The following is a 23,601-nucleotide window of genomic DNA, read 5'->3' as shown; positions in this document are numbered from 1 at the left end:
GAGCCAAGCGGCCTCCTCCTCCGCCTCCTCCCGGGCAGGCCTTCCATTCCCGGGACGAGGCGCAGACCCAGTACTCCCAGTGCTTAATCGAAAAGGACAAGTACAGGAAACAGATCCGCGAGCTGGAGGAGAGGAACGACGAGATGAGGATCGAGATGGTCCGGCGGGAAGCCTGCATCGTGAACCTGGAGAGCAAGCTCCGGCGCCTCTCCAAGGACAGTGGCAGCCTCGAGCAGGTGGGGCTGGCCGGGCGCGTGGGCCCCCGCGAGGAAGCACACCCTTCCCTCCCACGCCCAGGACAGCCGTGCCCCTGAACCGTCGTGTGTCTGGGTCATGATGAGTAGAAGCCGCTCATTTTGAAGCTAGGAGAGGCGGGACAAAACCCTGGCCTGGCCGCTTGCTGGCCGGGTGATCTCGGGCAAGTCGCTTCCGCGGCCGTGAGCCTGCCGCTGGGTTTCCTTAACCCCTCTGGACGGTCATCGGGTGTAAGATGCCCCGCTCCCATTAAAGTCAGTAGGGCCTGTAAGGAAACCGTCATTTATCTCGATATGAAGTTCAAGCACGTGTCACAGCAGGGCCCCAGGCGCTCCAAAGTGAACGATGCCATGGTGAAGGCAGATGGTATTATCACTCTCGTAGCTGTGGGCTTGGGTGCCGTTGTCTGCAGGTACTGTGCTAAGTGCCTTCTGTGCCACGGGACTGCCCGCCAGGACAGTAAGATCGCTGTCTTCCTTTGCCAAGGGTAGAATCCAGACGCAAGCAGCTGAGTAACTTGCCCGAGGGCATCGCTAGTCAGTGACCTGGGGAAACCAGGATAAGACCCACCCTCCCAGCCCCTTGCCCAGAGGACTCAGATCTAGTGCTGGACGCAGATCCAGGAGTGTGACATTCCAACGCAAATGTTGTAAATTACGCGTCGAAGGGGTGCTGTAGGCGCCCAAGGGAGGAGGCCTCCGTTCTGTCAGGGTTCCGGGAAAGACTCCCTGCAGGAGAAGCCAGCCTCGGGACCTCCATTTGGAGTGCTGTCCCCGGACTTCACCTGGCCAAGTTCTGACCCCCCTTCTGGGGTTGGCTAAAGTGTCAACTTCCTCAGCTAGGCCTTCACTGGTTCCTAATGGAAACCAGGAGCCTCTGTGTCATGCCCTCAACTTTTGAGCGTGTCCCACAGTTTGTAATTACGCAGAAGCTCCGTGTAGGCCCCTCTGTTTGTCCAACACGTAGCATCGTGCCAGGCTCAGGGTGGACCCTCGGGGAACATCTGCTGAATTTATGAACGAAAGCTGTGACGGCGCCTGGCTAGGTGAGGAAAGATGGGGCTGTATTCCAGCCCACGGGGACACCACGAGCAAAGGCCTGGAGGTGTGACACCCATGGCATGCCGTCGGCAGGCCGCGGTTGGCAGGTCCGTCATCCATGGAGTGGGAGGCGGGGCCGGCAGGAGGTGGGCTGGAGCGCGTTGCAGGAGGGAGCAGAGTGGGCCTGTCGGCTAAGGAGCTTGGTCGTGAGTTATTCTTGGACGTGAAGGATTTTGTGCAGGGAAGTAAGGCCAAAAGCTTTGGGTTTGGAGGCAACGTAGCATGAGGGTGTTACGTGGCTTTGAGGGGATCAACCAGAAGTTACTGAGTACTCGTGCACCTCAGCTTCAGATAATGGCTATAAATCACTTAGGACAGTACCTGGCACTGTGTTTATCATTATCCAGTCATTCAGCACCATTTCTTCTATCTGTAGCTTAGGCATAGGGCTAGAAATCGTGGATCTGATGGTGGTGTATCAGATAAGGGGCCAAGACCATCTGGGAGGCAGTCCGTCTACTACTGTAAAGAACACAGTACGAGGGTCTGCGCCAGGGCCCCGGCGGGAGGGAGATGAGGGCGGGGGTCTTGAGAGGAGGAGAGTGGAGCTAGAATGATAGGTCTTGGCATCGAAGTGGACGCGGGGCTCAGGAAAGAGGAGGAGGCCATCCTGAGCTTCAGGCTTGGGTGCCCGAGGGAGTGATGACGCCACCAGAGCTTGTTTCTGCGCGTGGCAGCGGCTCCTCCGCGCTCCGTCACGGACACGGCCTCTCCTTGTCTCCAGAGTTTGCCCAGGAACCTACCAGTGACCATCATCTCTCAGAACTTCGGGGACACCAGCCCCAGGACCAACGGTCAGGAGGCTGACGATTCTTCAACCTCAGAGGATTCGCCGGAGGACAGCCGCTACTTCCTGCCCTACCACCCGCCCAAGCGCAGGATGAACCTGAAGGGCATCCAGGTGCTTGCACACAGCCGGGGAGGCGCCAGGGCCCTTGTCGGGCCATCCTGGGGCGGGGGCGGGGACCGGGGAGCGGGGGGCCCCCTGCAGGTGGGCGAGGAGGCAGCAGGGCCGCACGTGGTCCTGGGGCGGGTCTCAGACCCCTGATGCGACTTGACCGCCGTCAGCCCTCTGAACGGAAGCCGTGCCAGCTTGTGCTTTTTGCTTGTTTGTTTTGGCTAATTCTTTCATCTCTTACGGATGTAGTACAAGTTAAGAGAGAGGAGAGAGAATGACATAAGCGTTATCTCGAAATTCATTTGTTTATTCAACGAATAGGTACTGAGTGCCTATCGCGTGTTTACTGACGTCAGTGGCTTGCGATGGAGCTGGAGTTACAGCACTTATCCTATCTGCTTTGCTCTGTCTCTAGTGCACTCCATCAGCCGAGGAATGAATGAATGTGAGTGAGTGAGTGAATGAGACGGTCTCACACGCGCGGCCTGGCAGTGCCTCTGCTGTCCCCGCCCTCGCACACAGGGAGCAGGAAAGCCTAGGGCAGCACCTCAGAGGCCAGCCTGGAACCGCCAGCACCTAATGCCAGGGGTGGCCGGGGCCGCTGCCCGGAAGCCTCATCCTTTCCTGAAAATTCCCCCGTGCCGTGTAGCCAGTTCTGCTCAGCTTCACAGTACCACCCCACCTCCGCTCTCGGCCCTTGTACCATCCGAGCCACGTGGCTCCGCCCCCCGTGGGGCGAGCGTGTCTGTACCAGCAGCTGCCTGCGCTGGGCCAGGGGAGCCGCGGCCGTGGAGACGGGCATCCCGCGCGCTCCGTGGTTCCTGCAGCCACGTGACAAGGGCGGCGTGGGCTCGCCTCAGTTTCTTTCTTTCCTTAGCGCCGGTGACGTGTGTCTCAGGCCTTGTTTGATTCGTGTCCTCTGTCTCCTTTCTTCCCCTCGCCTCCCTTTCAGCTGCAGAGAGCCAAATCCCCCATCAGCCTGAAGCGAACATCAGATTTTCAAGGTTAGTGAGACGCCCGGATCCGTCTCCTGTCTGTCACTCTGACTCTCGGTCCATCTGTTTCTCCCATCGTAGGCATCGATCCTGCAAGGTTAACCCGGGAGGGGTCTCGGGGGCCCTGGGGCGGCAGGGTGTCCAGATGGTGATTACGGTTCGGTGTCATCGGAGAGGGCGGGAGCCCTGACCACGGAAACGTCACATCTGAGGTCCTCTCCCCGTGGGTCCGTCCGGAGCCCCGATACTTGGCCTCCCTCCCAGACTTCCGGCCAGGCAGTCCCCGGCGTGGGAGACCAGTTCACCCCTAAGCCCCGGGTTCTCCGAGGAACACTGTCCTCAGAATTCCTCTCACTCATCCTCAGCGCCGCTCTGGAGCGACAGCTGGCTAGCGAGGGTTTGCCTGGGTGAACCGGGCACCTACTGTGTGCCAGGTGCTGGCAGGTGCACATAGATGCTTCCAGAGCCCATGTACTCGGGCAGGGCCATTGGTGAGGAGGTGGAATGTGGATCTGGACACCCAAGAGAGCGGTTGGAAGAAGGCTGGAGAAGGATCTGTCAAGAAGGGCACGTGTAGACGGGGCCTAGAAAAGGGAGAATTGAGGCCGCTGGGCACGGCCTCCGGAAGGGCCCCCCGGGATGGAGCAGGAAGCAGAGACACGGACGTGCAGCCTGGAAAGCGTGTGATACAGAAAGCTGTGCTGCCTCCTGGGGTCACAGCAGGACGGCGCCGGGAACGAGCCCGCAGAGGTTGACGGCCAGGCCCGAATTCATGGACTTCATTCCTCCAAGGAGAGCAGGGCAGCCAGGGGTCCAGATCTGGGCTGCGCCTGGTGGGGACACTGGGGGAAGGGGAGCCCTAGGGTGGGGGCCGAGCCACTTCCCTGGTGGCTAGACCAGGTGTTTTAGGGACCTTGTACAGAAGGGAGGTGTAAAGGGCCTGGGGCCTGCAGAAGTGGAGAGGGCGTTTGTGCCGAGGAGAGGGAAAGGGGTGCAGCGGAGATGGGGCCTTGCCGGCTGCCTGACGTGGGGCGCTGGGCCAGGGAGGGAACTGTGGTTCGTCCCCTCGAGGGCGCCACGGACCGGGGTGCACGTGTGCGGCTGGCTGTGCACGTACACGCACACGCACGCACACGCACCAGCGCGTGGGGCTGTGGATGGGGAAGCTGACTGCTCCCCTGCTGCAAGACGGGGGCCGAAAGGAGTGTGCAGAAGCCCCCAGGCAGCCTCGAAGGAGCACAGGGGCCACGGGAGGCAGCACACCCAGCCCATCGGCCCCGGTCCCCAGTCGGCCTGTTGAGTGGGGACGTTCCGGCCCCCTTCCCGCTGTTGTACACGGAGTGCCAGCCGGGATGCCCACCTCGGTCCTCAGGACAGGGCATCATCCAGCCTTGATGAGGCCGCCCTGGGCCTGGGTGGGGGGAGGGACGTGGTGGTGAAAAGACCCGGCTCTTCCTCAAGCAGAGGGGAGAGGAGGCCGCCCCCCCCCGGACAGGACGGCCCCCAGGGGCGCAGTGCCTCAGGGGCTCTCACTGACCCTTCCCTCCCCATTCTCCCCCGGCCCTTCCGTCTGCGCCTTCTGCCCGGTTCGCTGAGGACAGGGAGGGGACACGAAGAAGATGTCATGGACGCCAGCCCCAGCTCCTCCAGGTCGCTACCCGTCACCACCTCCTTCTCCAAGATGGTGAGCAGGGAGGGCCCTCAGCGCCACTCCCCATTCCGGCTCGGAGCTTGGGCCAGGCCCCCCACCCCGGCCTCGCCCGCCCGCTTTCCTCTCCCGGGGCTGCAGCCCAGGCCCTGCTCGACGTCTCCTGGCCTCACGATGTATTTACACCTTCTTGCCGCCTCCTTTCCCAATTTAACACTCGGTGGGCGGAAGAGACAGGCCTCCGCGGGGCTGCGGCAAGTTGCACAGGCCGCTGACGACCCTGCTGCCGCTTCTCAGCCCCTGGCGACTCCGGCCGCTGGAGGGGGGCAGCCGGCGGGTGCCGGAGCCGCAGAGCAAGGCCTGCCCGGCACCCACGCGCCTCCCCCCAGCCCAGCTGCACGGAGCCGGGCAGGGTCGCCGCCGCCACTGCGGTGTCACTCTCCCCGGCCAGGCAGCAGGAGGCGTGGGATTATAAATTCTAACCCCGAGGGGAAGCCCTGGGAAGCTGGTCAGCTCAGCTCCCAACATCAGGCCCTGGAGGAGAGAGATGTGATAAGGAATGACTCCTGTCTGAGCCCAGCTCTGGGAGGGGAAATCCCAGGCTCCCGTTTCAGGCTCCTTGCCGGGAGCCAGCGGGCCTCGTCTCAGAGGGCCACCCTCCAGCAGCCGAGCTGTCTGCGGGGGCATCCGCCAGCCCCAAAGGTCTTCCTCTCGTCCAGAGCAGGTGCCCAAGGCTGGGCAGCTCTGGGGACAGAACTCAGCCTGTGCTGGGCACAAACAAGGACCGCCTCTCGGGTTCCCGCCCGCCGCCCCGCTTCCTGTTCCCGGGGCGAGCAGACGTGCGCCAGGCTTGGTGGCTCCGCCGCCCCAGGCCGAGCACGAACCTTCTCCGGCCAAGGTCGCCACTGAGAACCGGCCTGCGGGCCCACACTGCCTGTGTAGCAGGCGGGGACGCATCTGAGTTAAGTTTAGTCCGTGTGCATGTAACGTTTATGCCCGCGGAGGCGCAGCGTGTAAATATCCAGCTCCCCGTAACACATCTGTGCGTGTGTTTGAAGCAGCCCCATCGAAGCCGTTCCAGCATCATGTCAATCATGGCCGAGCCCCCGGGAAACGACTCCATCGTCAGACGCTACAAGGAAGATGCACCTCATCGGAGGTGGGTGACAGGTGGAAGGAGGAGGTGGGACATCTTCCTGGTGCCTGTTGTGCCGCTCGACCCTGAGCTAACTCGGCAGTCCTTAAGGGAAGCTTGAAGTATAGGCAGGGTGGTGCCCATTTTACAGATGAGGAGGCTGAGGCTCAGAGAAGGGACATGGCTTTCCCAGGGCCGCCCAGCTAGCTAGCAAATGATGAAACCAACATCACTTTGCCCCCTGCTACCGAGAAACCAGGTCTCTCCATCCCATGGTTCCAGAGCTTGGCTTTTTCTGCCAAAGAGTGAGGGACCCTGCGAAGGTCCCCCTCATTCCTACTCTCTCTCCCCTTTCCTCACCGCTTGGAGACCATCAGTGTCCCCAGTGTGGAAACCACAGTAGAGATATGCCTGGGCAACCAGATGTTTCCAATCAGCCGGATATTTCTCATCTTACGTTCGGAGTCAGAGGTTGGTGGTGGTTCCTAGAAGGGCCAGACCAAGGAGTGGCCGGCGGGGCTGGATCTCCATCTTGGGTCCTGCCAGCCTCCTGGCTGGGGCCTCATTACTGCGTCGCAGGAACCACACAGGGACAGCTTAGAACTCTTGGAACACACATCTCACCCCCGTCCAGTCCTGTCCGAGGGAGGCTCAGCTCTTTGGGCCCGTCACACGGTGCAGCCCGTCTGAGTATAAACGCTATTAAGCGCTCTGCGTCCGGGGAGAGGAATGAGTGGGAAGGAGCAGGTGGGGCTGTCGGGGACTCTGCTCACCAGGTCTTCGTGTCCGTCCTCACACCAGCTCATGTGGCCTCTGCAGGCTCCGGGGCCGCCCTGCCCTCCCAGCAAAGCACCCAGCCTCGTGCAGCCCTCCCATGGCCCACAGCCCTCCACCCACCTGCTGACCTTCCTCCCCCGCCCATCCTGCCCGCTCAGAACCAAAGCCTCTCGGACAGCCGGAACATTCCGGAAGCTTCGCTCTCCCTTGCCCACCTGCACACACAGGAGAGCTCCCCTGTCCCCCCCTTATGTCTTGCAGCACAGTTGAAGAAGACAATGACAGCGGTGGCTTCGATGCCTTAGACCTTGACGGTAGGTTCCCAGCAGATATGAGAGACGCCACAGGTGTGGCGGCCACATCAGCCGCGTCCTGATCCTCCAGCAGGGCCTGCCTGGGGCGAAGCCTTGCGCACAGTAGGTCCTCAGGAAACGCGTGCAGAGTGGATTCCGAGAGGGCTGTCTGTGCACAAGGAAGCCAGGCCTCCGCCCGCTGAGCGGCTTGGGCCGGGAAGCGCCTGAGGAATCCGGCCCAAGGTGTGCAGACAGCAGGAACCATCCCGACGCTGGGTGTAGAAGCAGAGTTAGGTCCGGGTTTTTAAGAAAGCATAGCTCTCGTGATTGTAGCCAAGCACTGTGATTCAGTTCCAGTGACTCTCAGCAGCTGTTTTCAGAGATGCCATAGTTGTCCTCGTTTTTCAGATGAAGAAACAGAGTCTTAGGGAGACTAAGGAGGAGTGTGGTGGAGGAGGGACCGGAAACAGGGAGATCTCTTGAGAAGCCAGGTGTTAATTAAGCTGTTAACCAACCTCAGCGAGACGAGTGGCAGGCCTGGGGCCAGGGCCCTGGGATGGAGATGGGGCGGCAGTTAAGGCTGGTTTTCATCCCCTGAAATTGTAGGTGTGGGGCAGGCAGGCACTGGGGAGACTGGAGGGGGTGTGGTCGCCCTGAACCCACCCCACGGGCAGAGCTGGTGTGATGGAGGGGATATTCCCTTGGCCCAGCATGTTGCCACGCAGAGCCGGAAACGAAGGCTCCGTCTCCCGGGAGTAAGCATGCACGCAGCGCCCGCCAGCCACCGCCCCTCACAGCCGCGAGGCCCAGCACACGTTGAGTTCCTGCACCTCACCAGGCCCTGTTACAGCTGCATGGGACACAGAAAGCTGTGTCCCTTTGTTCTTGCTGTGGCGGAGACTGTGGTGGCATAGTTGAGAACCAGTGGGGAGACCAATGCAGATTTGCAGACCTGAGCTGATGCTTTTTTTTTTTTTTAATATTTATTTTATCATTTATTTATTTTGGCCGCCCTGGGTCTTAGTTGCGGCATGTGGGATCTTTTAGTTGCGGCGCGCAGACTCTTAGTTGCAGCATGTGGGATGTAGTTCCCAGACCAGGGATCAAACCTGGGCCCCCTGCATTGGGAGAGTAGGGTCTTACCCACTGGTCCACCAGGGAAGTCCCCAGACCTGAGCTTCTGACTGGATGGACGGGAGAGAGAACAGGAAGGGTTCCGGCTTCTCGGGAGATGGCTCGGCGCCTTGGGATGGTGGCAGCGTCCTCGGGCCCCGTGGAGCTGGCAGCATGGAGACAGGCTCAGAATCCTCCGGGTGTGGCCTGCCAGCCCCCTCAGTTCCAGGGCCCCCGCCAGCCTGCCTCCACCCCCCGCCAGCTCAGGCTGCCAGCAGATAAAATGAAAGATTAGTGGCTCTCCTTAATTGGGGACCATCAGAAGCTTTCAAGTGTTAAAGAGAGGTCGGCACCTAATCGAGGCTGGGTAATGGGGAGAACTCAAGGAGTTTGGAAAGGGGAGAGCTGGGAAGAGAATTCTGGGCAGCTGTCCAAAGCGTTTTTCAGCGTCGGGACAAATTCTCTCCGCAGAGAAGCCTTTGTTATCAGCCCAGAGCAGGGCTTGCAGATCTCCCATCCCAGCGGCCTGAGCTGTGCGGGGTGGGCGTCTTTCCCTGGGGGGCTCGGGGTTCCGCTGAGCTGGGAGGAGAGGGGGCTTCCTTACTCAATCCAGACACTGCTCCTGCAGCCCCGCCCCACACCCATAGAGGCCGGTAGATGGTGGTTAGACCTGAGGTCCCCAAATGAAAATTTGGACCCCGATTCCAAAGCAGAACAAGTGCCTGCTAATGGCGACCCCTTTCCAGATTCCCCCCTGGAGGCGGGGGAATGACTCTGATGGAGAGGATGTCAGGACTGGACCCTATGCCCCCCAGGGTCTCCGGGACCCAGCTGACTGAGGCTGCTCCCTCATCCGGGGAGGGAGGATTTCCCAGGAGGCAGAGAGAGAGAGGAGCAGGGGCTGGAGGGCCCGCCCTGACCCCCCTCGGCCATCTCAGGAAGTCCATGGGCCGCCCTCCCTCCTCCATCGACCACTCGGGGGCCTGAAGGGTCCGTTGCTCCTTTGCAGATGACAGTCACGAGCGGTACTCCTTTGGACCCCCCTCCATCCACTCCTCCTCCTCCTCCCACCAGTCTGAGGGCCTGGACGCCTATGACCTGGAGCAGGTCAACCTCATGTTTAGGAAGTTCTCTCTAGAAAGGTACCGAGGTCACGGGAAAGGGGAGGCTGGGGTGGGGGGCAGGGATGAGGGGAAGGCTGCTCACTCCTCGATCCCCTGCAAAGGGGATCGTCCACATCACCCGTGTTCTAGAATCAGAGTCTGGGAATCGTAGTGTCCCAAAGTCAGAAATCACTACCCCGACCCCCAGTCAGGCCCATGTAGGAAGGGGCTTGCCCGGGGCCACACAGCCTGGTAGAGGCGAGGAACGGGACTCTGATGTCGGACCGGCCCCGGGCCCCGCCGGTGACTCCCCGAAGCGGCCTTCCCGGTGTGCGAGGAGGGGCCGGCAGCCCTTGCACCCGATGCAAGCAGCCGGGGCGCGTGTGACCTCAGTCCCACGGTGGCAGTGTCTCCCGGGGCCCCTGCTTCTGGTCTGTGACCGCAGGAGCCGGTCGCCAGCTCTCTCCTAAGGTGCCTGCTGCTGTGACTCGCGGGGACGCCGCAGCCCGGGCCCCGCCCTCCGGGCGTCCCGGCCGGGAGTCCGAACGACAGCTGCCTAACCCCGCCTTATCTCCCGACCCAGACCCTTCCGGCCGTCTGTCACGTCCGTGGGGCACGTGCGGGGCCCCGGGCCCTCGGTGCAGCACACCACGCTGAGCGGCGACAGCCTCACGTCCCAGCTCACGCTGCTCGGGGGCAACGCGAGCGGGAGCTTCGTCCACTCGGTCAAGCCGGGCTCCCTGGCCGAGAAGGCCGGCCTCCGCGAGGGCCTCCAGCTGCTGCTGGTGAGGGGCTGGGGCCGGGGGAGGCGGCAGCTCTGATTCCTTCGCGCGTCTGCGGCTGACCTCGCAGGGACCCCCACGCCGACGCCCGCGTTAAGCTGCGGATTCCCGGCCGGGAGGAGGGGCTGCGGGGGGCGGGCCCGTCAGTCAGCTCCTCTCTGGAAGCCCCTCCCCGCGCCCTTCTCGCCACGACTCTTTGCTCGTGGTTCTAGAGCCTGTGCGCGCGCACACGTGCTCCGGGCGGCGGACGGGAGGCACGTGAGCCCCATTTCGGTGCGATGCTTTCTTCCCGCAGCGGCGCTGAGCTGGTCTTTGTTGGGGAGAGGCGCTTTTATTCCCGGCGGGGCAGTCTCACCCCTGCGGCTCCGCTCGGCTCGTCGCGGAGCCCAAGCAGGACAATGTGTCTTTGATTTCTAGCTAGAAGGCTGCATCAAAGGCGAGAAGCAGAGCGTTCCCTTGGAGACGTGCACGAAGGAGGAGGCGCACTGGACCATCCAGAGGTGCAGTGGTCCCGTCACGCTGCACTACAAGGTCAACCAGGAAGGTGAAGACCCCAGACGGGGCGGGGGGTCCCTCCCCTCGCTCAGCTGCTCAGCAGGAGGAGGGCAGTCCCGGCCCCGCCAGGAGGACTGAGGGGGCAGGTGTGGGGCGGGAAGGGCAGACGCGAGGGCAGACGCGGGGACACACGTGGGCACACACCTGCCCCGGCATGCCTCGGGCCTCTGCCCCACTCACGGTGGAGACGGCACGTCCAGCCACAAGCGGACTGCTGGCCAATGGCCGCGTCCCTGCCTGGCCAGCTCCCCCCTCGCTCTGCAAGGCTGAGGTTTGTCTTCTCTCTCGGGCTTCCCGGCCCTGACGTAGGCAGTGACTCTGGGGTGGCCGCTCTGGCACCCGCGGGCCCACTGAGCCACACCGCGGCCAGGCCGTCTGCTGCGGGACAGCCGGGGCTCGCCCCCTTCTCATCCGGCCCCCCGGCAGCTTTCTCACGGTGTCTTCTCTTTCTCGGCCCAGACTCCTCGGCAGCGTCTGTCTTCTCCCAAACTCTGAGTTCTCCTTCTCACCTCTGGGTTTCTTCCTGCGTGATTATCTCTGCAGCTGGATCTTATTTTTAACCACCAGGGGCTCATGAATGTTTCAGCAGAGCATAAATAGCCACTCTCTCTCCAGCCGTTCCCCACTGCCGCCTGCTTGCCCGTGCCCCTTCCCGGCAGTGCCCGGTCAGTGCGGAAGATAATGATGCTCTGTCCCCAAACACAGGGCCCAGCCTTCTCCTCCTGCAGGCGGGCTCCTCCCCTTTGCCAGGCTGGCATCCCAAAGTCTCCGGGCGCTGCCCTGCCCTCCAGCCCCAGTGCCGTAGAGCCCAGTATGAGCAGCGCCCCCTGGCTTTGTGTAGCAGCAGCCCTGCGTCTGGAATTCAGTGGAAGAAGGGTTCCCTCTGGCAGGATCCCGTTTGTAGGGCCTTTCCTCCCCGCTGGTGGAGCGCTAAGATGGTGATTGGTGTTAACTCCGCCCAGGTGGGTGGGAAGGGCCCAACCAGGAATCCCCGTCTCTCCATGAAAGGTGATCAGACAGGCCTGCTGGCTCAAGTCTCCCTGGCGTGTGAGGTGTGGCCTGTGAGACGTAGCATTTGAGGAACTGTTTCTGGGCCTGGCGATTAGGATTGCTTTAGCTTCCACTATATTATGCCTGTCTGCATGTGGGGCTGATTTCAGGATTTATATTATGGATTTATGTCTTGGACGTTTGCTGAAAGTTACTGCATTTATTGTATTCATAGTTTTATGCCCTGCTTCCTTCCAAAAGGAGTCATAAAGTTTTACACTAAAGGGCAATGGTGTTAACTAAGGTTAAAACGTGTGCCGTGGTCCTACCACTTTGGAAAACCATTTGGCAGTATCTACTAAAGCTAAATGTATACACGATCAGTGACCTAGTAATTCCACTTCTGTGAATACATCCAAGAGAAATGAGTACATACGTCCACAAAGGTATAAGAGTGTTCATAGCAGAGATATCCATAGTAGCCGAAAACTGGAAATGGGATAAATGTGCACACCAGGGAAAGGATAAATCAGCACCGTGTGGAATACTCTACAGCAATGAAAAAGAACACACGGGACTTTCCAGTGGTTGGGACTTCTCCTTCCAGTGTGGCAGGGTGTGGGTTCGATCCCTGGTTGGGGAGCTGGGATCCCACATGCCTCGTGGCCAAGGAGCCGAAACATGAAACAGAGGCAATATTCAATGGGGACTTTGAAAACGGTCCACATCAAAAAAAAAAAGAACACACGATGCTACGTTGCAGCATTGCAGTTGAATCTCACAGGCGTGACGTTGTGCAGTGAATGCCAGGCACATTCTGGCCGGAGAGCACGTACCGTCTGCTTCCACTTATATGAAGCAAGGCAGAGCTCACTTGTGCTGCTGGCGGTCAGCATAGAGGTTACCACTGCAGGGTTCTGACATGGGCATGAGGGAAGGTTCTGAGTGGTGGTTACCCAGGTCTAGACGTTTGTGAAAATCCATCGTGTGGAATGCTTAAGGATGATGGGGTTTACTGCATGTAAGTTACCTATCAATTAAAGAAAAAAACGATAAAACACAAGCACTGTGTATCGGTAGGGAGGGACATGGAGATCGCAGCAGAGGTCCTAGATTTGCTGCAACTTGGCACAAAATTTCTCTCTGAGCTTCTTGGCAGCCAAGACAAAGAGAGAAAGCCATCAGTAACTCAGCAGCTCACTCATCGGGGAGGACAGACGTTTCCCTAACCACGCCCCCGTGATGGGAGGACCGCATCACGGGGGTGTCATCCGTGGGGAGCCCAGCAGTGGGAGGCCCTTCACCGATGGCTTTTGCGTCTTCTCCTTCCACAGGGTACCGGAAGCTGCTGAAGGACATGGAGGAGGGCCTGATCACGTCGGGGGACTCCTTCTACATCCGGCTCAACCTGAACATCTCCAGCCAGCTGGACGCCTGCTCCATGTCCCTGAAGTGCGATGACGTCGTGCACGTCCGCGACACCATGTACCAGGACAAGCACGAGTGGCTGTGTGCGCGGGTCGACCCCTTCACGGACCACGACCTGGACATGGGCACCATCCCCAGCTACAGCCGGTGAGGCCGAGGGGGCCGTGCAGCTCAGCAGAGGGGCTCACAGCGGGGCGCCTTTGCCTGCTGACCAGTGACTGCCCCCCATTCCCTCCTCCTCTTTGAAGGCCCCCAGGAATGTTGCTCTCTTAAATCCCGTTGCTTCACTAAATCCCAGAGCGCCGTCTTTCCATCAGTACTGGACAGCTTAGAGCCTGAGTTCATGCTCCCTGTGTTCGACACTCATCTCTTCCGTAGCCCATCTCCCCAACGTCGTTCTGTAATTATATAGCAGTAGTCGCCAAGGGCTGAACATCAGCCTGTCCCTGGTTAGACGCCCCGGGCATCTATAAAGCATCCACAGGCTCTGACTCTGCTGCCCAGGCCAGCCCTGCAAGGCCAGCGTCAGTAGACCCGATTTACAGATGAGGAAACCGAGGATCAGAAAAGTTAAGCGACTTTGCCCCAGTACCACGATGAGTCAGTGCCAGAGGCAGGATTCAAGCCCCGATGCTCAGTGCCCAGTCCTCCCTGGTGTATCCCTGGGGCTCAGAGCTCACACCCTGCATAGAGCCCCCTGCCCGGGCCAGGCCCCCGCCGGCTTCCCCAGCCTTGGCCCTGGGGTCTCTCCAGCCCCTGAGGCTCCGCCCTCCCCTCTCCCCTCCCCAGAGCCCAGCAGCTCCTCCTGGTCAAGCTGCAGCGCCTGATGCACCGGGGCAGCCGGGAGGAGGTGGACACGGCCCACCACACCCTGAGGGCCCTCCGGGTAGGTCACCCAGCACCCCGCCAGCTTCACACCACCTCCCGGGCCCTTTTTGGAGGGGATCCCAAGTGGGAGCCATCCGTCTCCGTGGGATGGTGGATTGCAGGGAACCGGGCTCCTCAGGGAGGGGCCGCCCCCTCCAGAAGGAGCCCCACCTCTGCACCCTCCCCAGCTGTGGTGCACGCTCCCCTCGGCCAGCTCTGGTCATTGCTGGAACAAGTCCCGAGGCCCCTCTCACCCCCTGAGCTTGCTCTCCTGTCAGGAGTGCTTTGATGCACGACGGGTGTTCTCCCCCCGTGAGCACGGAGCGGGACTGGGAGCCATCTCCCGTTCTCAGCGGCATCAGTATGCCAGCGGGTCTGACCGGTTGATAAACTGATTTCAGAACACCCTGCAGCCCGAAGAACCACTTCCCACTGCGGACCCCCGGGTCAGCCCCCGCCTCTCACGAGCGAGTTTCCTTTTCGGCCAGCTCCTTCAGGTAAAGCTCTCGGAGCGCCTGCTGACCTTCAGCCACGTTGTGCCACAGCCCTACCCTCTCCCTACCGAGAAGAGGCTGTATCAGAACGGCAGTGCTCTGTGTTTGTCCCCCACTTGCAGCTTTTCACGGCACCTTTTAACATCTTCCGCCCATTTTATCCTCACAGTGACGGGTCGGTACACAGTCTGCACCTGTTGGAAGCAAACCTCACTTTCATAGATTTGAGCAAACTTAGGGCTAAAAGAAACTTAAACATCTTAGCTGCTCAAATATTAATGGAAAAGTGAGGAGAGGAAAACAAACGTTCCAGATATCCAGGTCCTCAGATTGAGCATTAAATTTATCTCTGAGCATCCTAGCAGCCAGGGAAGAAAGGGAAACCCAGCAGGGTCTTTAAATCTTATCTGGTGCCAAACGTTTTAGCTCTTTGGGACCAGGAAAAATTTTTCCCTTGTACTTGATTCTAAGAGGCTTTTTTTCTTTTTTTTTGGCATGGATCATTATACGAGGAACATTGAACAGCCTCATGGGTGATGTGTTCAGAAGTGATTTCACATAAACGCAGAAGCATTCCGTGCAGCCTTTTTCTCTATCACCAGTTGACAAAAGCTGAGAGTACGATTAAGATGTAGCCCCGCAAGGATGTTCCTGTGTTGGCGCTGTGCTAATTAGGCCCCAGCAGAGCTAGTGTGTCACTCCATTGCTCCATCCTAATGTTGGAACATAGGAAACCCAGAGAAATGGTTCACGGTGTGACCCCAAAACCCAGGCAGAGGCAAACAGGTAGCAGAAAGACACTTACGGAGGTGGAAGGGAACCCTGGTGAAGTCCGAGGCACCCCTGAAGGCAGGACCACGTGAGACCACACGTTTTTGTGCCTACGCGTCATGCATGAGTCCAAAACCCTGAGTTTTTGGGTGACTTGCTCGAAGGCCGGTTAACAACAGAGCAGGGCTGACATCCCGGCTCCCTGGAGCTTCCTCCCCGCAGAGGGAGGGCGTGGAGAGTCTCAAAGCAGCCCAGGGAGTACGGTGCCCACCGCTGGGCATCCATTTCCGCCCTCCAGGACTCAACTCTGAATGGTGGGAGGGCGCAGGCACTCCCCCGGAAGACTCGGGGATGCCGAGGCAGGGGGTAAAGTCACCTGCACCCCCGCCGGGTGGGCCGTTTGGGGGCGGCCAGGGGTCTTCCACAGCCAGAGCGCTCCACGCCCCACAGTGCCCGTGGATCCCCTAGATGTGGGTGGGACCGCAGGGGGGCTCCACTGAGGGCCTGCTTGGGACCAGCCCCCTGGCAGGTTACGCCCAGCCGGGGAAGAGGGTGTGAGCGTTTGTTCGCTTACTTGCCGGCTGACGGCGTCCCAGACAGCTAAAGAAGCTGTGCCACCTGCTAGGTGTCCCCTGTGCTGAGCGGGGGCGTGACTGACCCAGGCGCCCGGGGCGGAGCCCGGATCTGAACGGGGGTCTCCCGAGCCCGGGTTCCCCGTCCTCCACCCGCTCCCCTCTGTCCGCAGTTCGTCAGCAGGTCCGAGAACAAGTACAAGCGGATGAACAGCCACGAGCGCGTGCGCATCGTCTCAGGGAGCCCGCGGGGGAGCCTGGCCCGGTCCTCGCTGGACGCCACGAAGCTCCTGACCGAGAAGCAGGAAGGTGTGGTGCCGACCGCCCAGCCCCGCCCCGCCCCGCGCACGCCCGGCGGCCTCGGTTCTGGGCGGGCCGCGGGGGCCCCCGAGAGTGGGGCTGGGACGGCTGCTTCCTCCAAAGCAAGGGTACCACCTGGGGAGGAGCTGCCCGGCTCTGGCCAGGAGGACCGACAGCCGCCTGGGCGCATCCTGCCAAGTTCCCCCGACCGACGCCCGCCGTACTTGGTTTGAGCCCAGGCGCCCGTGTTATTTGGAGCTGTTTGCCGTGGAGCGTTTACTTATTGATTCTCTCCCCGCTGGGCACCGACTGCCATTTATCGTGAAGCCAGCGAGCGGCCTCCCGGTGCGCAGTCCCCTGCGGAAGGCCCTGCCGGCGGCGAGCCAGCCCTCCCAGGGCCACGCTGGCCCCGGCGCTGACGGTGACGAGGGCCAGGGGCGCCCCTCCACCCCAGCCTCAGCCCAGGCCCTCCCTGGACAGCTTAGCGTCTGGAGGGCGTTACGCGCTTCTTGCCGGCGCCTCCTGGCCCGTGAGCAGGGCCGTCTCCCTGGCTCAGCGCCGTTGGCCCAGCTCCCGAAACAGCCCGGTCCACAGGTCACCCGTAAACTTGCCTGGATGGCGGAAGGGCGTCCTGGGCCGCTGGCTTGCGTCGATTTGTACAGCGGTTTTTGAGAACTAGCCCCGGTGTCCCGTCCCCACTGCCAAATGGTTTTCAAGGCTCCATGGCGCCGAGAGGGTACCCCGGCTGCCCTTGCCCCCGTCAGTGCCCGCCCTTCCCTGTCCCCTCCCAGAGCTGGACCCCGAGAGCGAGCTCGGCAGGAACCTCAGCCTGATCCCCTACAGCCTGGTGCGCGCCTTCCACTGCGAGCGCCGCCGGCCCGTCCTCTTCACGCCCACCATGCTGGCCAAGGCGCTGGTCCAGAAGCTGCTCAACTCAGGGGGCGCGATGGAGTTCACCATGTGCAAGCCAGGTGGGCTCCCCGCTGCAGGCTGCCCTCTTCCCCCTCCTCGTTCTCCCCCTCCCCCTCCTCGACCTGTTCCTCCTCCTCCCCCTCCTCCTGCATCAAGGACTCAGGAGTGGATGGAAGGGTGTGGATGGCTGGCTGCCGTGGGGACTGTAAAGTGTGACCCTGACCTTGCTCTCAATTGAGAAGCCTCGGGGTCTAGTGGAGGAGACGAGATTCACTTAAACGTGGCCAGAAAGGGGTCAGACATGCAGCTCTGGCGAGCCCAGGAAGCAGGGCGGAGCCTGGATGGGACAGTCGGCCCGAGACCACCGGTGCTGCCCTCAGGACTGGCCCCTCTCCCCGCAGATGTTGTCACGAGAGACGAGTTCCTCAGAAAGCAGAAGACAGAGACCATCATCTACTCCCGAGAGAAGAACCCCAACTCCTTTGAATGTGTCGTTCCCGCCCACATCGAGGCTGTGGCGGCCAAGGTGAGGCCGGCTGGAGGCTGGCAGGGCTCGTGAGCCACGTGCGCCGTGGAGAGGGCGATGCTCTCACCTTCCCGTGGGGAACCTTCTTTCTCTCTCCCTCTACCATGTGCTAACACCTCCAGGCCCTGTCTTGCGGCTCTGCCGTGCGTTTATATTTGGAACCTCCTGTATTTCTGATGGCTTCCTGGTGCCGGTCCTCTGGTCCGCGTTGTTCAGGGATGTGTGCGCGCCTGGCTGTGATAACGGGGGCCAGAGATAGCGAGCAAGCGGGCGACGGGCACCGTGTTCGCCAGATGGGGGAAGTGGGCCATCAGAAGGGTTCTTGGCAGTGATGCAGAAAAGGCATCATCTGCACGCAGTTTGGAGTCTTCTGCAGTCAGGCTTTGAGAGCCTGGCCGGCCCTGAGCGTGGAGTTCTTCCTGGCTCCAGGGCTGGGTGAAGGCGGGGCTCTCGGCCCACGAGGATGGTCACGGCCCCGGAGTCTGGGACGGTGGCCTGGGGGACGGCAGGAGCAGGAGTCCAGCTGGAAATTCTGAATTTGCCACCCAGCTGACGGTCACTCCCGCACCCTCCCGCGTTGTCACACGGATCAAGGCACGGGCAGAGCTGTCAGCCAGCCTTGAAGAGTTTGTTGGGTATTAAAGCTTAGGGAATTGTGACAGCCGGACCGGATAGACAGTGAGTGGGCAGGGCTGGAGCTGAGAACATTTTAGCTGCGAAGGGGTTACCAGCCAAGAATCTGCTGTTAGAAATCCCGCAGTTGCTATGCTGGCGAGACAGAGGAGCAGTGACCGGGGGCACAGGGGCCTGGGGCTGGCCATCTCTGCCACTGGACCTGGGTGCTGGTTCCACCGGCACGTTCACTTTGTGAAAATCCACTGAGCTGCAGGCTTAGGAGCACGTGCACTTTCCTATATTCCAGTTCTGTTTCAGTGCAGAGGTTTAAGTGGCACCTTCAACAAAACGGGGATCGTCTTTCTTCAGAAACGATGCGCTCTCGGGCCTCAGGGAGTCGTGCTTGAGAACCCTTACATCCTCCCGGGACCATCCAGCCGCCTCACCTTCCCTGTGTTTTCCACCCCCGCCCCCCCCCCCCCCGTCCTAGTACCAAGAGCGCCTCCGCAGGCAGAATAGAGTAGCAGGTGTTCTCTGCACTGACTTGGGTTTTTATTAAGACTCACGCACACTGCCTGATTCACCCCGGGCTGGGTGCCGGGCCGCTGCCATCACCCATCCCTGTGCGGGGGGAGCCAGGTGTCCGGACGGGGGGCCTTGTCTCTCAGAGGCTGGGTTCTGCCTGGGTCGTTCTCTGGTTCAGCGGGGGGCACGCGGGGCTGTCTCGCCCCCGGCTCTGTCCCGTGGAGCCAGACCCTGCCCGGTGGACCCGCCCCAGGCACCCATACAGGCCGAGGAGGCAATGGGCCCCCGCCGACCGCCGGCCACTGTGTCCGCAGAACAAGCACTGCCTACTGGAGGCCGGGATCAGCTGCACCAGGGACCTGATCAAGTCTCGCATCTACCCCATCGTGCTCTTCGTCCGGGTGTCGGAGAAGAACATCAAGAAGTTCAGGTAGGGCTCTGGGACCTGCCCGCAGGGACCCTAAAGCAGCCGTCCTCTCCCCCGACCTCACCAAGCCTCTGGGGTTCCCGCCAAGAACAGCTGGCTGTGTTGGGCCCACCCCCTCCCCCGAGCATCCCTTTAGTGAATCCTTATCGAGGGTCAGTCCCTAGTCCAGGGGGACATGGCCCTGACCCTTCCAGCAATGGAGACAGTAACACACACACGCACACGTAAAACACGTCCAGGAGGATGGGTGCCGGGAGGGATGGGGGCGCCCTGGGACCCAGGTGGTCCGGGAAGCCAGCATTGGAGCAGGACCCACCACAGCGAGGCCAGGCCGGGCAGGTGCAGAGGGCACAGCTGGCGCCCAGACCCCCAGGCGGGGATGGCCCAGAGGAAGCCAGTGTGCCGGGCAGAGCGGTGAGAGGTGCCTGGGGCCGAAGGGGGTCCAGACCACACCGGCCGTGTCGGCCACGGAAGGATGTGACGTCTCCTTCTGAGTGAGACAGGAGCTACTGACGGTTTTGAGGAGTGACTTAATCTACTAAGGGATGTAAAGGCCCCGCTGGCTGCTGCGTTGAGACACAGGCATCGTGACAACCCACACGAGGGGCAGCGATGCTGGGATCACATCCTGCCTGGCGGGCGATGAGGAAAGGCCCGATTCTGGGTCCGTGTTCACGGTCGGGCCTGTGTGATTGCTGAAGGGTTAGCGGTGAGATTTGATAGGAAGAGGAAATCAGGCTGATGCTGAGGTTGGGGAGGGGCGTGGCCTGCCTGTCACGGGGCACCATCTCTGATCCCCACCCTTCCTTGCAACACAACTGCAGCTGACACTGAGAGAGGTCGGGCCACTCCATTCTCTCCCCAAATGTTCACCGAGCGCCTGTTAAGTGCCAGGCCCGGGACCCCATGAGTGAGCAAAAGAGCGCAGAGTCCCCCCCTCACCACCTCCCACACGTTAGGACGGCTGCTGTCCGAAAAGCAGAAACTCACACGTGTTGGCCCGGATGGGGAGAAATTGGAGCCCTTGCGCACTGCTGGTTGGGAACGTAAAAGGGTGCAGCTGCTGCGGAAAACAGTAAGGCGTTTCCTTAAAAATTAAAGTGGAGCTACCATGTGATCCAGAAATCACACTTTTCGGTCTATACTCAAAAGAATTAAAAGCAGGGTCTTCAAGAGGTATTTGCACACCCATGTTCACAGCGGCGTTATTCACAGTAGCCAAAAGGCAGAAGCCACCCAAGTGTCCACTGACAGATAAATGGATAAACAAAATGTGGTCCATCCCTATGAGAGAATATGATTCTGCCTTAAAAAGGAAGGAAGCTGACACGTGGTGAAACATGGCTGGACCTTGAGGACATGATGCTCAGTGAAACAAGCCAGACACAGAAGGAGAGACGCTGTGCACTTGCACTTCTACGAGGTCCCTGGGGGAGTCAGATGCACAGAGACAGAAAGTAGAGGGGTGGGTGCCAGAGAGGGAGGGGGAAGTGATTGTTTAATGGGTAGAGTTTCAGTTTTGCAAGATGAGAAAGTTATGGAGATGCACATCGCTGCGAATAACTTACCGCTGCTGAACTGCACACTTACAAGTGGTCAAGATGGGAAATTTTATTTTACGTGTACTTTACCACAATTAAAAAGACTTTTTTTTTTAAAGTCCCCACCTCTTAGGATTCCCTAATGAACAGAATAAAAGGGGACAGTGCGTAAGGTGCTAAGTGGTAGACCAATGGAGAAACAAAGCAGGGAAGGCGGCGTCGGTGGGGTGGCCGGGGGGTGGGCGGCAGCACAGGGGGGTCCCGCAGCGCGGGTCCGCCCAGCCAAACCACGCCCCTGTGCGTCTCCCTCGCCCTCCGCCCGCCCGCCCGCAGGAAGATGCTGGCCCGGCCCGAGACGGAGGAGGAGTTCCTGCGCCTGTGCCGGCTGAAGGAGAAGGAGCTGGAGGCCCTGCCGTGCCTGTACGCCAGCGTGGAGGCGGACATGTGGGGCAGCGTGGAGGACCTGCTCCGCGTCATTAAGGACAAGATCGGGGACGAACAGCGCAAGACCGTCTGGGTGGACGAGGACCAGCTGTGAGGCGGGGGCACCGCTGAGTCCCAGCGGGACTCGGGAGGGGGTCCGGATCCCGCGGGGCCGCGCCGAGGGGCGAGGGGCGTCCTGCTGCCTAGATGGCCTGGGGGCTCCGTCCTCCCGTTGAGGGATGCCCTCCAGGGAGCCCCCCGGGGGCAGATGCTGGTCGGGAGGGAGCAGGGAGCCGTCCACTCCACCCAGGGCTGACCTGCTGAGACAGCCAGCCCTGCGGGCGTGAGTCGGGAGACAGGACCCCACGAAGGACACAGAGCCAGGTCGGAGGCCAGCGGCCCCTGGAAGCCGGAACAGCAGTTGAATGTCACGCGTGGAATAGGTGTGCTGCCCGTAGGGAGGGGACCTGAAAGCCAGGCATCCCCCAGCCCTCGGGACAGAGGATAAGCACATTCCCAGGCAGAAGGGGAGGTGTGCCGTGCTGTTATTTTTCTCGCATTAAAATTTCTCCAATTCCTTGTTTTCAACCAATTGTTTAATAGTTTGCAGAGGCTTTCGGCTCTTGCACCCTTCCTCAGCTACAAACCACCCCCAGCGAGCTCAGTTCAGGCCCCGTGTCATATGCAGGGTGAAGGCAGGGTGACCGTGCATCCCAGTTTTCCCAGGACAGGCCTGATGCACGCCTGGGTTTGGGGCTGATCACTAACAGCACCCCCTCTGACTAAGATGCGTCCTGATTTGGACGATAAATTGTATCGTCACCCTGGGAAGGGCCCCCCCCCCCATTCCATAGGCTGCCGGGAAGGTCTCGCTGTCTACAGCCCTGCGTCCCCCGGCTGCAGCCGCAGGCTAGACCCTCCTGACTCAGCTCCCCGCACGTGTGCTCCGGCTCTCTGGGCAGGTAACATCCTACGTGATGCAGCCTCGCTCCGTCTTTCAGTTCGGGAAGCAGCATGTGGGCAAAGGCCCTCCGGTGGGCTTACTGCCCACGGCCCAAGAGCCACACTCCCTCCACAGCAGACAGCAAAGGCCTTATGGGCTCTAGAACCATTCTTCTCCTCGACCCTCTCAATGCAAACTTCCTGAGTACAGCCCCAACAGGCACAACCAAACCAGGCCAGCTCCAGCCTGGCACCATGGCGAGTATTCATTCAGCAGCTGGTAGGTAGCAGGCTGGGGTTCAGATCTAGGTCTGTGTGTTCATGGGAATTGTGGGAGCAACTGCTCGTTGACAATCCATGTCTACGCTGCCTTTCTCACCAACTGAATCCTGACTGTATCCTGGGAAACCACGTGCACAGCTAAAAGACCATAGTCCCCAGCCTCCCTGGCAGCTGGAGTAATCAAGGAAATGTAAGGCAAGGTTTAGGGTAGAGACAAAGCAGACAAACAGCCCTTCCTCCCGTTTCCTGCCTAAAATACAGATGTGATGGCTGGATCTCCTGCAGTCATTTTGGATCTTGAGGTGCCCTTGAAGAGGGAAACCTTGCACGGAGGATGGTGGAACAGAAAGCCAGAGTCACTGATGACACTTTGGAGCCCAGGACTGCTGCTTGGGTTTCTTTTACATGAGACTGAAATAAATGTTTATCTTGTATTAAATGGCTGTTATTTTGGTTGTCAGTTACTTGCAGCCTCGAGCAGTTCTTAACAGACACAGTTTTGAATTGCTTTATGGTTTCAGATACCATGGACATGAGTTGATGACCCTCTGGTAGGTTTTTGCCACATATTGAAGATATGAATTATTAATAAAAGAACTCTTAACGAATACCTCATCCTAAAACAACAGCGTGTGTCCTGTAGCAGTTTCTAGCATTTCAGCTCTTAGAAATCGCATCAGCACCACAGAGCCCTGGGAGGTGTGAGTTGGGGGTGGGGGCTCCTAGGAGGGGGCGGGGTCCTCTCCCTGTGATGATCCATCTCTACAGCACAGGGTCTGAGTTTGCCTGGGAGTATGATGCCTTAAAAAAAAAAAAAAAAAAAATTCCTCCAAGAGCCAGTAAGCAATGCTTCTTTCTCCAAAACGGCCCCCAGAAACAAGCTGGATGTGCTGGGTCTGGAGAGGCCATGATTCCAGAGGTTCAGCCGTGATTATTTAGGGCCAGATAAACTGCCACACGAGGAGATGCAGGAGCTGGAAGGTCTTCTGCTTCCATCTTGTTAGAGCTCTAAGTCAAACAGTAAATTTTCCACAAGCCCAGGCAATCGTGTTTCCACTTAGAAACCGTGCTTCCTTGTAAGTACTTAGAGCCAAGGGGACAGACGTGACTGGAAAGGAGTCCCGGAGTAAAAGGCCTGCTGATTTATTTATATTTATTTATTTAACTTCAGAACTCTCAAGCTTGTGCAGAATAACCAAACCCGCAGCTCGCATGTAATTGGGGTTGGCGGGGTGGGGGGACAAGAAGGGGTGAAGACAGGCCACGCTTGGAGAAAATACCTTAAGAGAACGTGTGGTGGGGTTTTTTCCCAAGTAATTTCAGCCAGGCTCC

The 23,601-nt window shown here is 60.0% G+C and overlaps 1 protein-coding gene across 6 annotated transcripts in view; it reads left to right on the top strand.

The window, feature by feature from the left end:
• The window catches only part of CARD11 (caspase recruitment domain family member 11), a 107,923-nt gene extending 85,238 nt beyond the window's left edge, over nt 1–22,685 (top strand). For 3 of the 6 annotated variants that reach the window (XM_057530152.1, XM_057530153.1, XM_057530155.1), the window contains 17 exons: nt 39–236; nt 2,080–2,256; nt 3,206–3,257; nt 4,850–4,932; nt 5,955–6,055; nt 7,070–7,122; nt 9,224–9,356; nt 9,901–10,102; nt 10,517–10,643; nt 12,979–13,219; nt 13,862–13,958; nt 14,341–14,436; nt 15,950–16,085; nt 16,868–17,047; nt 17,390–17,514; nt 18,969–19,084; nt 20,956–21,621. In XM_057530152.1, the coding sequence (XP_057386135.1) occupies nt 39–236; nt 2,080–2,256; nt 3,206–3,257; nt 4,850–4,932; nt 5,955–6,055; nt 7,070–7,122; nt 9,224–9,356; nt 9,901–10,102; nt 10,517–10,643; nt 12,979–13,219; nt 13,862–13,958; nt 14,341–14,436; nt 15,950–16,085; nt 16,868–17,047; nt 17,390–17,514; nt 18,969–19,084; nt 20,956–21,160 (2,322 nt within the window). In that variant the 3' untranslated portion in view covers nt 21,161–21,621. Of the gene's footprint in view, nt 1–38; nt 237–2,079; nt 2,257–3,205; nt 3,258–4,849; nt 4,933–5,954; nt 6,056–7,069; nt 7,123–9,223; nt 9,357–9,900; nt 10,103–10,516; nt 10,644–12,978; nt 13,220–13,861; nt 13,959–14,340; nt 14,437–15,949; nt 16,086–16,867; nt 17,048–17,389; nt 17,515–18,968; nt 19,085–20,955; nt 21,622–22,007 lie in introns of those variants that run through there. The other 3 variants (XR_009005539.1, XM_057530154.1, XM_057530156.1) reach the window with 3 other exon arrangements.
• Nucleotides 22,686–23,601: the final 916 nt, after the last annotated feature.

This window comes from Balaenoptera acutorostrata, chromosome 15 (genome assembly GCF_949987535.1).
Source record: "Balaenoptera acutorostrata chromosome 15, mBalAcu1.1, whole genome shotgun sequence".
NCBI classification, from domain to species: Eukaryota; Metazoa; Chordata; class Mammalia; order Artiodactyla; family Balaenopteridae; genus Balaenoptera; species Balaenoptera acutorostrata.
The sequence above is the reverse complement of the archived record's forward strand: the minus strand, read 5'-3'. Positions and strand labels throughout refer to the sequence as shown.